The sequence below is a fragment of the Mastacembelus armatus genome, chromosome 10 (assembly GCF_900324485.2).
Source record: "Mastacembelus armatus chromosome 10, fMasArm1.2, whole genome shotgun sequence".
Taxonomy (NCBI): domain Eukaryota; kingdom Metazoa; phylum Chordata; class Actinopteri; order Synbranchiformes; family Mastacembelidae; genus Mastacembelus; species Mastacembelus armatus.
Window position 1 is genome coordinate 16,163,432 of NC_046642.1, and position 15,543 is coordinate 16,178,974.

Here is a 15,543-nt window from a genome sequence, read left to right on the forward strand (position 1 = left end):
CATGTTATGTTCTGCTCCCTGTTGAAGCCTCTTTGTTTTCAATGCAGTTGGCCATAATTCAAACACAGGAAACAGTCTCCTTTTCGCTGGCTCTTCCATTAGTTCACCTTAAAGTGCTGAACCAAGTGTAAGAGTGTAATAGCAGTCACAATTATTCTAGCGCAACACACCTCTATTCGTTAGTGCATGTCGGGTAATCCTGGCTGCTCTGTCCCCTCATTCATCCATCCCTGCCTCCAACCTTCCCCCTCCCTCACCCCTCCATCCCCCATGGTGCTGGTCTGACAGTCAACGGCGGCTGGTCCACGTGGACCACCTGGTCGTCCTGCAGTGCTGTGTGTGGGCGTGGCTGGCAGAAGAGGAGTCGGAGCTGCACCAACCCCACACCACTGAATGGAGGCACATCCTGTGAGGGGCAAAACGTCCAGAAAAGTGCCTGTGTGGCCACCTGTCCAGGTAACTCCCAGGCAACCTTGTTTGTCCTGTGGCGCTTGGCTTCCTGTGGCTTACTTTTTGCACCTTTTCTTTTTGCATCTAAAAATCATCAGTTCATCTTTATTTTGGCTGCCCTTTGCACCAGCACCTCCAGGTCTTTTCTTAGATGTCAGTGCTTCCGTTGTTTCCTGCAATTAGTCCGCTTGTGCAGCAATGTCAGAGCCTATTAGTGTTCACAGTAGGATCTCATGCTGAAAGTGATTTATTATTATTATGTTTTGTTTACATATCTCTTTGGCTTCTGCACCGTACGCAGACTTTCCTTTCATTTCCTTGACCTGTCTGCGTTACGAGACATGTCCCAGGCATGGCATGGTGTCAGAACAGTTCATACACTGGTTATTTTTTGCTGCTCAAACTATGGGCAATAAAAAGCAGAGTTGTGGCAGCCTGTGTGCCATGTTTGTGCGTAAGAAGTTGAGATCTTTCATTTGCCGGTCCGTTCTCCCTTGTGAGAGCATCAGAGAGGCAGGGAGCGTCCTGCCTGATGCAGAGCAACACATATTGATCCCTGGTAGCCTGAGATGGAAGTCAAGCTGCTTCATTGGCAGTCCCACATTAGCCCCCTGACAGAGGGAGAGATACCATGAGAGAGAGCTTGATGGGAGAAGGAGGAGGTGTAAGGTGGGAGCAGGCATACAGACAGATGGAATCGGATACAGTGTAAGTAAGGCAGGAACAAAGCCTGAAGTGGGAGAAAAGAGGAAAACTGAGAAAGAAGTAGAGGAAGCCTGAGTGTGTACTGTACAAGAGCTGGCTGTTTGGTTGCCAGCAGATCAGTCTGTGGACACATAACTGGGGTGCTGCAGCCATGCCGACCGCAGAAGAACTCTCCCACGCTCGGTAAATAGCAGAAAGGGAAATCCAACACCTCTGGAACTGGCAGCTTCTCCCTGTCTGAACCAGAGGTTATCTTCCTCAGTAAATCAGGGTGTTGTGTTACACATTTCCCATGTAAAGACATCACTAGATGTCAAGAGTGAGTGTAAGTAACATGGCTCGCTGGAATACAGCAGGAGAAAGACAAAGGAAAAGCAGAAATGCAGGATGCTCTGTCAGGACACTGTCTGGATGGATTTGGAATCATTAGCACTGGAGCAGCGAGTATTAGAATTAGAGGGGGTATCCAGGGATGTTTGACATTCCCCGATAGCAAAGCCGGATACTGACCGCCATGGGTTTACAGAGATTAATGTCAGTCCAAGCTTCTATTGTTAAACCAAACCCTGCCCCCTCTATCTTTCTCTTACCCCACAAGGAGAAAGTGTGTAATTTCAACCCTTAGGGTGCTGTGACAGAAATTGCATTGTGCCCTGTGAACACAGTTTGCAGAGTCTGTGGGTGAGAAGAAAATCCTCTGTTTTTTTCTTTTGATGAGAGACGATACAACGACATGACCCCGCTCACACCTCTATCAGTTCTGTTGTTTGGCAACAGAGGGTGGTCTCTGCCTCCTTTTCTCACTCGTTGCCTGTCTCAGACAGAACATCGGTGGCACAGACAGCCCTAGCTGTCAGCACCCAGAGCGGGTTCCCCTCAAGGCCATAGTCCACCACGCCAAAGCCTGGGGATGATAGGCTGTTGTTTTCAATCACAAGTGGTACTGCAGCTCTATTGTATACTCACTGAAAGGCCTCTGAAGTCCCCCAAGATGAACTGACTGCTCCCATCATTTGTCACCCAACGTGCACACACAGCCCAGCATGACAACCCCCAAATATATCTGAAAGCTCACATTGAGTCATCAGATATATGATTAACAAATGTCTGAATCAGCAGCAACAATAGAAGCTCTCATGTTAGAGTCACATTTAGCAAGGGGGAATGAATGAGACCAGTCTGGAACATCCTTACATACTAGATAACTTAAATTTTCACTGTGCTTTATTGCCTTTGCAAGTCTAATCACCAACATGCACCGTAGATAGTGATTTCAGCCCATTTCTGAAGAAAGAGACTTGAGAAGAATGAATTACATGTGGAGCTGTAATACTGTAGATAGTCATCATGTTATTTATTTAGACATGGCTGACATTTGGATTCAGAAGTCGTTTTCTTTATTTTATTTTATATTTTTTTAGTAAGAGCCATGAGAGGCATTTTTCGTCTACAGTGCTAGTCTACAGTTGGTTTTTGAGCTGCATTATAAAAATTGCATGATTTAATGCTGGTCTTGATTCAAGAGTTCATTAATTATCTAGACTAAGATTCTTTGTTGATCATTAGCTCTCCAGTGTGTTTAACTTAACAGCATTAGATGTTTGAAATGGGTTACGGAAATATATTTTATAAAGTTTTTTTTTTTTTTTTTTTAGCTGCTTATTTGCAGCTGCAGACTGTTTCTGATTTGTCTGAATAATTTTGATGTTCTTTAAGATTTGCTATAAGCTAAACGAATGTTTACTGGAAACAAATCAATTCAAATGTGCAACCAACATGTAATGGCTATTATTTGTGTTTTGTCCATACATACAGTACATACATATATACTTATTTACAAAATTGTAAACAGGCATCTAAATTTTAAAAAAAAAAAGTGCTTTATGATTTTTTTCTGCCTTTCTTTTAAAACAATAACTTCCAAAGTTCATGTATAACAACAACAATGAAATTTTAGTATCAGAAATACTAAGCTTGCACATACTGGTGGATTAGCCATTACAAAAACATAAAAAATTATTTTGGTAATCACCACTACTGTTAGTTTAGTGCAGCTGTGGCACAAACCTTATATTATTACTGGTGGTCTAATTCATTTGTTAAGCACTGCATATATACATTGCTGAAGGGCCGATAGATAAATATTGTTCCACATTTAAGTGAAGTAGCATGTTTCCTTCAAAGCAGTTTTTAGCTACAGCCACAGAGACATATTTCCATACACATTCTTCACATGAGTTTCCACAGACTGACACCATCTACGACGGTCTGTTCAGCAACAACTCTCCACGTCTATTCACGATGACTCTTGTGTCTAAATGTGAGCTCCCACCTCTCATCGGGAAAGTGTGAAGCTAGAGAGGCTCATCTGTATTTTTGTCTAAGTCTCCAAAGTGTTTAATGAGAGTTGGCGGAGGCCTGTGTGGCAGATCAGATGGACTCCATGCTGTGAGAGACACAGGGAGCTGTGGAGGAGGAGGCAGCTGAGGCTAAAGCCTGAGGCTCAGAGCAGTACAGATCAACACTTGAGACAGCGAATAGCCAAACTATGCAAGAGCTTATCTCCATTCCTCATGCATTCCTCTGCTTTCTCCTTTTCCCTTGTCTCCATCTCATCATATCCCACTGAAGTCTCCCACATAATTCTGCATTCTGTCCCTCACCCTTTCATTGGCTCTGCCTCTGTGCTGACTTGTGGTCAGAGCCAACAGTCATGGCAAAATGTCAGATCACAGCAACATTTCCAACAAAGACACACCTCCTGCGCCAAGAGCAAATAGTTAGTCCTTAGTTTTGGGAGTGATGCATTGACACTTGCCCCACACAAGTGAATTGAACTGTTTCCTGATGTGTTAGCGGACAGCAAACCACCTGAAGAGATTTTGAATTCATACAAGTTATTTAAATATTGTACTGATCCCTCAGGCCTGCCAGAGACGACAGGAGAATTATTTTGTGGAAAATAAAGGGCTGGTGCATATGTGCATTTGTGCTTGTGCTTATGCGTTTGTGAATGTATATGCTGTTCACATGAAAGCTAGCAGCTATATGCCTAGTGTCTGCACTGCAAGCGTCTAATACTGCTGAGGAAGTAAGAAACTGTCTCTCTGGATATCATCAGAGATTGTTCTGAAGACTCCATATTTTATTCAAGGAATAAATAAAGGCTATGGCTAATAAATGTGACAGAAAAACACATTAGTTCACTGTGAAAAGATGGTGGCCATCTGGTGACAGCCTTGCATCAGTGCTGTTTTCACTTGCTGCCATTTGTTTTGGCTTACCCTCTTCATATCACATTCTGTCTCATTTTGGTTTGTTTTAGTGGTTTAGTCAAGATCAGGGAATAGATGTGCTTTATGCAGTTATTGATTTCACACTACATCACAACAAGCAAAAATAAATAAATAAATAAACGTCAGAATTATTGAAGAGTAGCATGTGCTGATTAATCTCTGTTGTATCACCCACTTTGGTGGCTCAGATCTTCAACCCCACTGTGGATCTACGGTTTTCGGTGGCTTTTTTTCATCAGTCTTTGAATAGTGGGATTAGGGGTGGTTACTTTGCACACGTGTGTTGACAGGACAGTGGGAGTAGAGGTGTAGCCTGCTGATCTCAGTGGTACTTGTCTACCTCCTCATGTTGCCCTCAAGGACACAGAAACGGTGGGTGTCCGAAGATCTCGGACTGTGTCCATCACCAGCCATTGTCAGCGGAGCCTCAAACAGGCCCTCCCACTGACCTGTAAAGAATGGTTGGTTCCTTTTGCTTCCCCCTTTGACAGCATGTCCAAATGGGGGCTTTCCACTGGGCTATTGTATTAGTGTCCCTCTTCAGAGACCTGCCTGACCTAAAACCTGTGGTGCTGCATGATTGAAAATCAGCTGTGGTACCTTTTGCAGTAGCATTAACAATCTCTTTCTGTGGGTTTGAGCAAGAAAACTGTGCTGTGGATAACAATTTTCTGATGTGTATATGAAAAAGGAAAAGGGTGTGGTTTGATGCTGATTTTAGTCGTAAATTTGAGGAAAAAAGTATTCAAAGAACATGCCAATTTTCTTGCTTTTCTGCGCTTCACTTCCTTTTTTGCTGTCCAGATGTTTCTTGGTTCTCCACTTCTAGGGAAAGCCTCTTACATTCTTTTATCTTCTAAAATATTTGAAATGTATATTTAGTGTCAGACTGGCCATCAAGGGCCGTTTATGCATCTTCATCTTTCTTTGATTTTTCTCAGCCTCAGGTCACAGTGCTTCTGTCTCATCCACATTCTCATGAGCAGCACCCTGCTTCCACTCCAATCTCCTTGTTTGAAAATGTTATTTGCGTGGCCATTAGTCTTGCTTTGTGGTGAAAAAGCGAAGTAGAATTTCATCACCTCATCAGGGCAGATGTTGATCTCATCTCTTTATTTCACAGTGGTGTGGATAAACTGAGGGGCGACATAATATATTCATTAGGATGTAATTTGCTATTCAATCATTCTCATTCTCAGCCTAGATAATCAGCCCACTGGCCCACGGATGGGTCCACTCAATGCCAAACAAGGACAATTATCTGATTGGTTCTGCTCTCTCTGCCAAATGGATCTGACTGCAAAGAGGCTCGAGCTGTGTCAGCATCCTACTACACATACACACACACACACACACAAAGAAACACACACAAAGAAACTCACACAGAAACACATGCTCCAGCAATCATTTGAGGACACACACAGATAAACATGCAGACTTATGTGGAAGCAGGGTCTTATTCACACACCTGTGCATCCAGTCTAATGCGCTCACAGCGGTTATTAGCTCGTTTTCCAATTGGGGACCTTAGGGACTGCTCTAAAACCAAATAAAATGATTACTTGGTACAGTTATGCAATAATGCAGGAGTGTCACCCTAAATAGCATCGCGGCATCTCACTTATGTTTTATTAACCGAAGCCTCTGACCTCCAGCAGGTCAGACATGCTCTCTGGGGGTCATGCCCCTTGAACTCTTTATTGCTAGGATTAATGAGCACTAAGGTTTCCTTGCCCTTAGGTCAGTCAGGCGAAGGGCTGCTGCTGTCTTAGTGGTGTGGATGTACTTTGTGTGTGTTAAGCTCTGGTGATTCTCATCTGGTCTCCTTCACCCTTACATTTGGGAGAGAGAAGGAGCAAGATAGTGGTGTTTTTTTCCCCATGAGAGCTCATTACTGCTCTTTTTCCCATTAGCCCTATGGTAACCTTCCCCAGGCCTGGCACTGTGTCACTCTCAATATCACTCCTAGCCACCACCCCCTAGGCCACAAAGCCGAATTACCCCCACCTCTGGAAAATAGTGTCCCTCTGAAGCATGTGGTGATGCTGCTGATATTTCTTTCGCTGGGGCACACTCAGAACTATTACAGGCCCATTTCCATTAGTTTCATTTTGCAAATGCTGATGGTGGTGTGTTTGAAGTTATGGTTAGGCTGCAGGTATAATGTACATTCATCTCCGTTCAGAGGAATACCACCTGTATTTGTGTCTTGCATTCGGTTACTGTATACTGTAGGTATGTCTGATGGTGCTACAGTAACCATTTGTTAGACATAAATCAAACGAAGGTTTCCTGTCACAAAAAGGAGAATTTTTAAATTGCGTTATCTGTACAAGTGTGTTTAACAGCAAACTAGAGTTCTGATCTCCCAGTGGTTCCCAGTTTCTTCAAGTTACCGATTTAGTTTGTATGAGTGTGGTTTAGCTTAGTTGCATCTGATTTCCATGATGAAAATAAACAAAGAAACCAGAATAGAGATGATATGATTCTCCTCAGCAGTTTTTCATGCTTAGGTTTCCCTGTGCATCTGCTGGATTTGAGTGTGTATATGTGTGTGTGTGTGTGTGCGTGTGTGTGTGTGTGTGTGTGTGTGTGTGTGTGTGTATGGATTTGCATGTCTTTATAATCCTTTCCCTACCAGGTTTCCATTTTAGAGTGAGTGAATTTGCACAGGATTGCAGCAAAGTATTCTACTAGTTGTTCTCATCTAACAGGCAAATACACCACTGCTTTTACACCACTGTTGCATCTCTACTTCACTGTGTGAACTTTTAAAATTCACACTATGTATAAAAATGTTATAGCTTGTTTTATTGAAACTGTTCAGCATGTTTCTGATCAATAGTTTTTCCCTGTGAGCTAAAATATAAGAGTCTGAGGTGGATCAGTTTGAGTTTTTACTGCTGTGTATGTGCTCACACATGTTCTCTTATTATGTATGTTTGCAGTGGATGGAGGCTGGAGTGAGTGGAGCAAGTGGTCAGCATGTGGTGCAGATTGTTCAATGTGGAGGAGCAGGGAGTGCACCCAGCCTTCACCCGGCACAGGGGGAAAAGACTGCCAGGGGCTCGACCTCCAGTCTCTCAACTGTACCAGCGAGCAATGTCCACAGAGTGAGTGCACTATCACCCACACATTGCAAACCATCCTTTCAACTGTTTAAAATATTTGAGGAGTAGAAAAGATAAAGTAGCACAAGGTATATTTTAACAACTTTGCTGCAACAGGATCGGTAGAAAGCTGTTTACTTACTGTACTGTATATGTTTGCTTATTATACCTGAGCTGGTGAGTGGCAAAGGAACATTTTAAAATCAATAAATGTGCTCAGAGCAACATTTGAGACGTGTAGCCAGAAAATACTCTACTGATCTAATAATAAAAAGAAGAGTGACACTCTCAAGGCCAAACTGGAAAACACATTGAAGCATAAAAGCATGATGGTTCAGTCTTGCAGCCTTCATCAGATACAAGTAGACACATCAAACAGTGCATGTAGACCAGGTGTGCAGGGTTAGCATCAATTAGACCCTGAAGGGGATGGAAAGGGTCTTCCCTTCATTCTCTTTATTTCTATTTTGGCACAAGAAACAAGACTATTGTCCTTATCTTTTAATCTGATCAGATAATCATGTTATGCCTACTTATAGCATCAGCTTCCTGTACTAAATGTTGCATCTTACAGTCTGTTTATAAAGGAAAGACCTCTGCCATCCCTACCTGTAGGATCTTTTTAAACAATCAGTTCTTTTTAATACTCTGATGATATTCACTGCTGAGACAATATACATTCTTTTATCTGTGCCGGGGATGTGATGGTTTCTGACCTATTAATAGAGATGCAATTTAAACAATCTTTTTTCTGATTAAAACATAGACAAAGTGTCTCAGGTCAAACCAGATTTAAAAACACTCTTGACCACTGTGAATACAGGCTGTGATTCATCTTAACTTCCAAATGTGTTTATTTTGTGCACATATAGTATATAGGTAGCTGAATGTCTGGTTCACATTTGTCTAAAACAGCCAGAGCTGTGTTTTGTCACTTCCAAAGGATTATTAATAGGAAAGCTTGTACATCATGAGCCACAGCATCTGAGTGGAAAGTGGCACCACAGGGTCCACTACAGACCAGATGGACGTGAAGGTAGAGTGTGGTCACTCCCTACAGATATCAAAGACAGAAAGATATTGCAGCTTCCCTTCCAGAGATGATTAGTGTCAGGGCGGGATCTGAACTGCTGGTAAACACTGAGTTTTAATTGGGAATTTGGTTGACATGGGTCAGTGAATAAATAAACTGAATTATTTATCTTGCACTGATTGACATGTTCAGATAAACCCATGCATGAAGAGCATGAAGTTAATAAGACCACAAAATATTTATATATGCCACTGTATGTGAATGTTGTATTGTGTATATGTGTAAGTGATTTGTCCGAGGGTGTGTGCATGCATGTGCAGCCGAATGCTGAGTTTGGCTGGTGCGGTGAACCAGAGAGCTCATGCGGCCCATCATCAAAGGTCAGCAGCTCCTCCCCAGAGAAGCAAGATATATACACAAAGATGCCAGTCATTGTTCCACACACACACACACACAGAGTCACTCACTATTTACACTGACAGTGCAGAGTGGATCACTGGCCTCTGAAGAATGCCTGTCCCAATCTGCTACCAGCAGATGTGTTTCCATAGACAATTGCTATGTGAAGTATTATAATAAGCAAAATAGCAAGATGGTTTTGGCTTGTCAGCAACTCCCATCCTTCAACCATGTCTGCAGGCTGTTAGCTGAGATGGAAAACCTCCCCCTGAAACAAAAGGCACCCTTCTCCTCCTGTGTAATCGAATAATGCAACTGCAGAGTGTGCTGTAGTTACTGTGCAACAAAAGAAGTCCTCTGTCTGAGGACCTCACAAACATCTCTAATCTCCCTCATTAAGACAGAAATGGCATATGTTAGATGGCATTATTGTTTTGGGTATTGCATATATGAGAATGAATGTGTAGCAGCAGCAAGCTTTGTCTCACAGCTCTAAAATAAACAAATCTGACCCAGGCAGGATCATTTTCATAAAGCAAACAAGTGAAGCACAAGAAGAAGCTACGCAAAATCTACGCAGGGAAATAAATACACTGGCAGCATGCCAGAACCAAAATGGCAGACAGGTGTTAGAGGGCACAAAAAGTATAGTGGAAAAAATAATAGCGCTCATATTCTCAGGCACAGAAAATTAGGACAACATAAAAACAATTATTTGGCTTAATGTGTGAAATGAAGGTAATGAACTTAATTTGCTGCAGCATCCTGTTTTAGAGGTGCCACAAATGGTTGTGCAAAACCCATCAAACTATAAATCTGTCTTTAGTCTGTTTTTTGGGGGCTAATTTAGTTGCGAAGCGGCTGCTGGTTTTGTCACGGGCTTGTTTGTCAGAGTGGGGTCACAGGCTGCGTGATAAATGGCTGAACATTTATTTTGCGCCATATTTCACCAGGACTCACTGAGGGATGGGACAACTGTATTGTGGAGATAGTAATGGTCACGTTCACTTTGAGAGTTTTAGTAGCCATATTTCCCTGACCTTAAGAACTCCAGTGTTATTCATCTTCAGGCGAGTGACTAGGATTGGCCATGGGATGAAATATATTCTCAGGTCTCTTGATAAATGCCCAGGGAAGATGTGCAAGAGGCTGCAAAGCTTTTATTTGTCAATGCCGGAGAGAAAAAGAAGCAGCTAGAGTTGAGGACTATCAGGTTCGGACATTGTCCTGACTGCCAATACAGCAAGAGTCCAAACTTCAACAGGAGCCAGGTACATTACCTCAGAATAGATGAATTAAAAGTCTGTACTTGCCCATCTCAAGTCAGAATCTGATCCCTGGAGTGAGTCTGAGGAGCTAAAAAGCCTAGGGAGGGGGGACCAAACATAGATTAGCCTAAAGTCAGCTCTGAAAACAGATCCTCACACCTACAGATTATCCGCTGGTGACTGTCAATCACAGAGAGGTCATACACAAAGAGAATCAAAAGTTCGTAGCTAGCAATTACATAAAGTGGAAATGAATGATGGTGTGATGGCCACAGAGAGGAGGAGATAATTGTTAGAGTGTGTGCGTGTGTGTGTGTGCGTGTGTGTGCGTGTGTGTGTGTAAGTGCAAGAAGAGAGAGCGAGGGCACGTTAGAGGAGGACTAAAGTAAAGCCCATCCAATTATAAAACCTGATTAGCTATGTCAATTAAAGCGTGATGGATGTCCTTTCAATTATTGGCTGGCATCATGAAAATCAATGAGCAGTGCTAGAAGGAGCTGAGAGCAGTTGTTGGTCAGGGTTGTAGTGAGCATCAGGATCGTTTCACTGTGACACCTGGTGGGTCAGATAAAACTTCACTCAGTGATGCTCTGATAAGCCACCAGAGATTACAGACAGAATAGAGGGAGAGCGAGTTGTCTGATTTACTGATTTTATTGTCTGGGTGCAAGAATGGTGTGTTCAGGGGGAGCAAGGAGTAGAGATACTGGATCTTTGCATCTGAGGTTAGCTAGGTGCCTTTGGTTTGCCCTTAGAAAGCAAACACCAACTGGCCAATCTAAGGCTATGTTTATCCAATCAGCAGAACCCACTTGGCCTGTCTCCTTGCTGACGGGTGTTGTTTTGTCTTTAGTCAGACAGCACACCTCTCAGTGGACTGCAGCAGCGCCAGAAGTCCAAATATCACAGTCTTATCTGGCCTTTGACTCACCAAGACAATTGGATTTAGGAACTTTAATGAGAGGTTCAGCCATAGTCTCTTCCCCTTTTTTGGAGCTCATTGTGGAAGGTGTAAAGGTTTAGCCAGGCTGCTTACTGTTAAGCACCTCTATACTTCCCTGAGGAGAGAGAGAGAAAGAGGAGACAAGCTCAGACAGGTAAATGGTCAAGATAAGAGTTGGAGGACAGGTGTATGTATCCTATAAAACTCTTATACCAGACGCATGTTCTGTGCAGGCGTGCTCTAATGTCAAGAACAAAACAGACAGTCCTGGGTTTATCTTCAGCCAGTCATTCACAATTGATTACTTGTCAAAAGATCTCTGGCATTATGAAGGGCCGTCACAGAGCTTGGCTGCATATAATCCTGCTACTTAAGGTATCAGATTGTACTGAGATAATCACCCATGAAATAGATTCTGGCATTTCTCTTAAAGACTTCAGGATGTCAGGCAGCTTTGTCCAATGAAATGGATTTTTCAAGGGAAAAGGAGAAAGCAAGGACAAATGGATGAAAAGAGATGAATAGAAATGAGAATAAGACACAAGAGAAAAATACTTTTTGATCATTTTTGCTTTATTTTTCAAATTTGACTGTTAACACTCTGCTAATTTAATTGTGCCATTCTCATGTCACAGATTTACTAACACCAATTAAAACTTGTCATATCAGTGCTACCGAAAGTGTAGTTCCTGTCAAGTGGTAGGAGTACACAGTGGTGGAAAAGTACCATGACATTCTGGAGGTATTCATCCAAATCTGATGTTTCTAATCATTTTTAGGTTCATTTTGACAAAACCCAATTTAACATGTTTTGCCCTCCTTTAATTCCGCCTTGTACATTTGCGCTACCCTTCCTGTTTCTGCCCTCCTCCTTTTGTTGTCAAGTCACCACACACCAGCTTCCAGCACTTTAACCTTTGCTGTTGTTCTCCTTCCCTCAAAGCCGCACTGCGCCGTGCATCCCCTCCTTGGCTGTGTTCATTTGACAGCGCTACGCCCCCATGGTTCTCAGGGACAATGGCCCTCCACAAAGGCCCCAGGAGCATCCTCCACCATCAGATTCCCCTAGCCCAGGGAGACAGCCGTAGCAAATCCCATTCTCCCGCAAAACAGACACACACACATATGCACGCACGCATGCACACAGACACATTGATGTTTGTCTAGGCTTAGCTGTCATCTTCATACTGTACTTTTGGGAGAAAGAATCTCCTATGGTTTTGAGACAGACTTTCAATAAGAGGTGCTAGAATTTCATAAGCAAATCCCTCATTTTTCCACTGTGTCTGTCTGCTTAGAGAGAAAAAGACAAGGGAGGAAAAGAACATGTTGACATATATTTATCCAGTGCAGAAATAAAATGAGATAATCCGGAAAAACCCGCTGCTGTTACTCTCTCCTTTTCAGTTGTCCAAAGGTTGACACTGAAGCATCAGAATTTTAAAAACGCAAAATCAAGATTTTGGCTTTCTTGACATTCAAGCAGCATTAGGTGGAAAGTAAGGAATGTGGGCCTGATTTCATTCTATTAGACGGATCCTTTGAACAGACAGTGATAAAAGCTGCCGCCACACCACATAATGCATTGCTGTTCCCTGGAGGGATTTTTATAGTTGTGATTAATAATTTCCTTTCTGTCACTCTGTGCTCCCCTTGCAGCTGTGAGCGGGGCCGAGGACGTGGCACTCTATGTGGGCATGGTGGCAGTTGCCCTGTGTCTGACTCTGCTCCTCATCGTGGTGGTTCTGGTCTACCGGCGCAAGAAGGAGGGCCTGGATGCCGACGTGGCGGACTCCTCCATTCTCACCACTGGCTTCCAGCCCATGGGCATCAAGCCCAGCAAGCCAGGTGTGTGGGCACCGCGGCCACGCAGGCCTCCCCCCCACAGCAGTAGGACACTGTTCTTTGTTTTACCCTCCTCTTTGCGTCCGTCAGTCTGTACGTCTGCCCATCGTGACCGTGCAACACTCATTTACATGTACCACTGGTCCTGCGTTTGTTTGCAGTTTTGGAGGTGATATGAATGTGTTTACAGTGGTTTGTCTAAGCAAGATGTATTGTGTGTGTGTGTGTGTGTGTGTGTGTGTGTGTGTGTGTGTTGTACAGCTGTTTATTTGCCTGCCTGACACATTATGTTTTCGCCACCACCTCATTGTTAGGAAATGCACCCACTCGGTTTACTGCCTGTGTGAAGCCTCTGAGGTTTACTATCAAGTAATAGAAATACAACTGTCTGAGTTGGATGGAGATGGGGAACTGGGTTGCAGTGCCTGTGATTCACTGTGAAAAAGCCTTTATACATTCTGGGTGCTAAGCTGCATCTGAGTTGTGTTTTGGAATTGATTGTGTGGTTGCTAAAGAGACAGAGATAGAGAGAGAGAGAGAGAGGAAGGAAATTGACTGGCATGGAGTGGAATTTGTGTTTGTGTATTGTCAAGAGTCTGTGTGTGTGAGCGTTCTGTTTTCTGCACCATGTGTCTCTTCCTGTGTTTGTTTCAGTTTTCAGTGTGTTGTGACAGCTTTAGAGAGTGTGAGGTCTACTCTGTGATGTATGCCACTCATGGAGATTCACACATTTGCTTTTGTCTGTTTTCTTATTTATTACTTAAACAGAAAATTCCCATTTGCTCACCATCCAGCCTGATCTAACCACCACCACCACCAGTTACCAAGGCACCCTGCGCTCTCGCCACGACGCCACTGGGAAGTTTTCTATGACCAATGGGCCTCTGCTGGACCCACTCCCAAACGGCTCACACACTTTACACAATGGGAAGCTTAACTCAGACCCTGCTGAGTTTGTGAGCAGGTTGTCCACTCAGAGCTACTTTAAAACGCTGCCCCGCGATGTGGCTAACACCTCCTATGGGACCTTCAATTTCCTGGGAGGGAGGCTGACAATACCAAACACAGGTGGGTTCCTTGTTTAGGTCCATTTAGTTTTCTTTCTTTCACAGCTTTAGCTCACTACTATTTGTTTGGACCAAGAACAAAGAGACTTTGCTGCATTTAAGGTTTGATCCAGTTTGTGTTTTCACTCAGGTTTTTTAAACAAACCAAGAGCTCTAAACAAGTCATATCGGCTGACAGGTGGGTTATTCATTGGACAGTTTTAGTGATAATGGGCCCATGCAGAGAAATCAAATGACAGCAGGTCATCCAACACATTGCTGCATGCTTTGCCAGGTATTCTAAACTCTCTGTATCTGGTTTGAATTGCTCACAAGGAGTAATTAATAATTCAATAATTCAATATTAATCTTAGTTTGGTAAGCAAATCACCCTCATATGCCACAAATGAACAAATACTAACAGACAGGACAAAAACAGGCAATTTTGTATAATATAATATAATTTTATTGGGACTTGTTTAATTCATTTTTAATGATGAACTGGTACAATGTAGTATTGGACACAAGTTTATCATGTCTGTTTTAACTCCTTATCAGACTTTGTGTTATCACCACAGAAGAAAAAAATAGAGTAGAACAGTAGAGTAGAACAGTAAACTAGAACAGTAAAGTGTAGTCTGAATTGGTGTTAATATAAAAATAATTATGCTCAATAACAGTTCCCAAAACTGTTCAGTTAATGAGTTACCTAATAATCCAGAAGCTTTTTTACAGTTTTTTTAACATAATAAAAAATGTAACAGAATAAAAAGGCAAAAATATGTAATTATTTCTGGGTATGGACCAATGTACCACTTCCTATTAAAATCTGTAAATGTGATTTCTAAAAAAAAAGAGAAGAAAATGATGAATAAAAACTGTTATGAAAGCTTAGTAGTTTTCATTCAGGTATGTGTTTAACTGACACAGCACCTCTATCGCCTGTAAGATGCTCTGTGTGCTACTAGACTTGTCAAAAAAAGAAAACTACATCTCCACAATTTAACAACTACTACTAAATTGAGAAATACTGTGGGAGCGAGTCAGTTTTATTTGTATAGCACATTTCGCACAGTGTCATTACTCTTACATAAAAAAGAACTTTTATAGAAACATTATTATACCCCGCTTTAATGCCTTTAACTGGACATTAACAAGGAGAATTTATCAGTAGCAGCTGAGTCCCATAAACATCTCAGTGTCTTGAAACCGACCCAGGCCATTCAAACTTTAAAGCTCGTGCACGAGAGTTTCTTAATAGGTTTGCACCAGGATAACACACGCAAATGTGTTTCAGGGCTTCATACAGAACAGTCTAACATAAAGACTGTCTAATATACTAATTATTCAGCTATAAGGACTATGGACTATGAGGATAAATAAATGACTTTTTTAGTTTGTGTGTTCTAGGTTCATTTGTAAACATCTAAGTGACAAATCTGAAAATG

General features: G+C 42.4%; 1 protein-coding gene across 1 annotated transcript in view; it reads left to right on the forward strand.

Moving 5' to 3' along the window:
* The window catches only part of unc5a (unc-5 netrin receptor A), a 116,487-nt gene that overhangs the window by 84,507 nt on the left and 16,437 nt on the right, over positions 1 to 15,543 (forward strand). The window contains exons 6-9 of the mRNA XM_026330405.1: positions 289 to 456; positions 7,400 to 7,564; positions 12,864 to 13,094; positions 13,818 to 14,117. Of these exons, the coding sequence (XP_026186190.1) occupies positions 289 to 456; positions 7,400 to 7,564; positions 12,864 to 13,094; positions 13,818 to 14,117 (864 nt within the window). The remainder of the gene's footprint in view (positions 1 to 288; positions 457 to 7,399; positions 7,565 to 12,863; positions 13,095 to 13,817; positions 14,118 to 15,543) is intronic.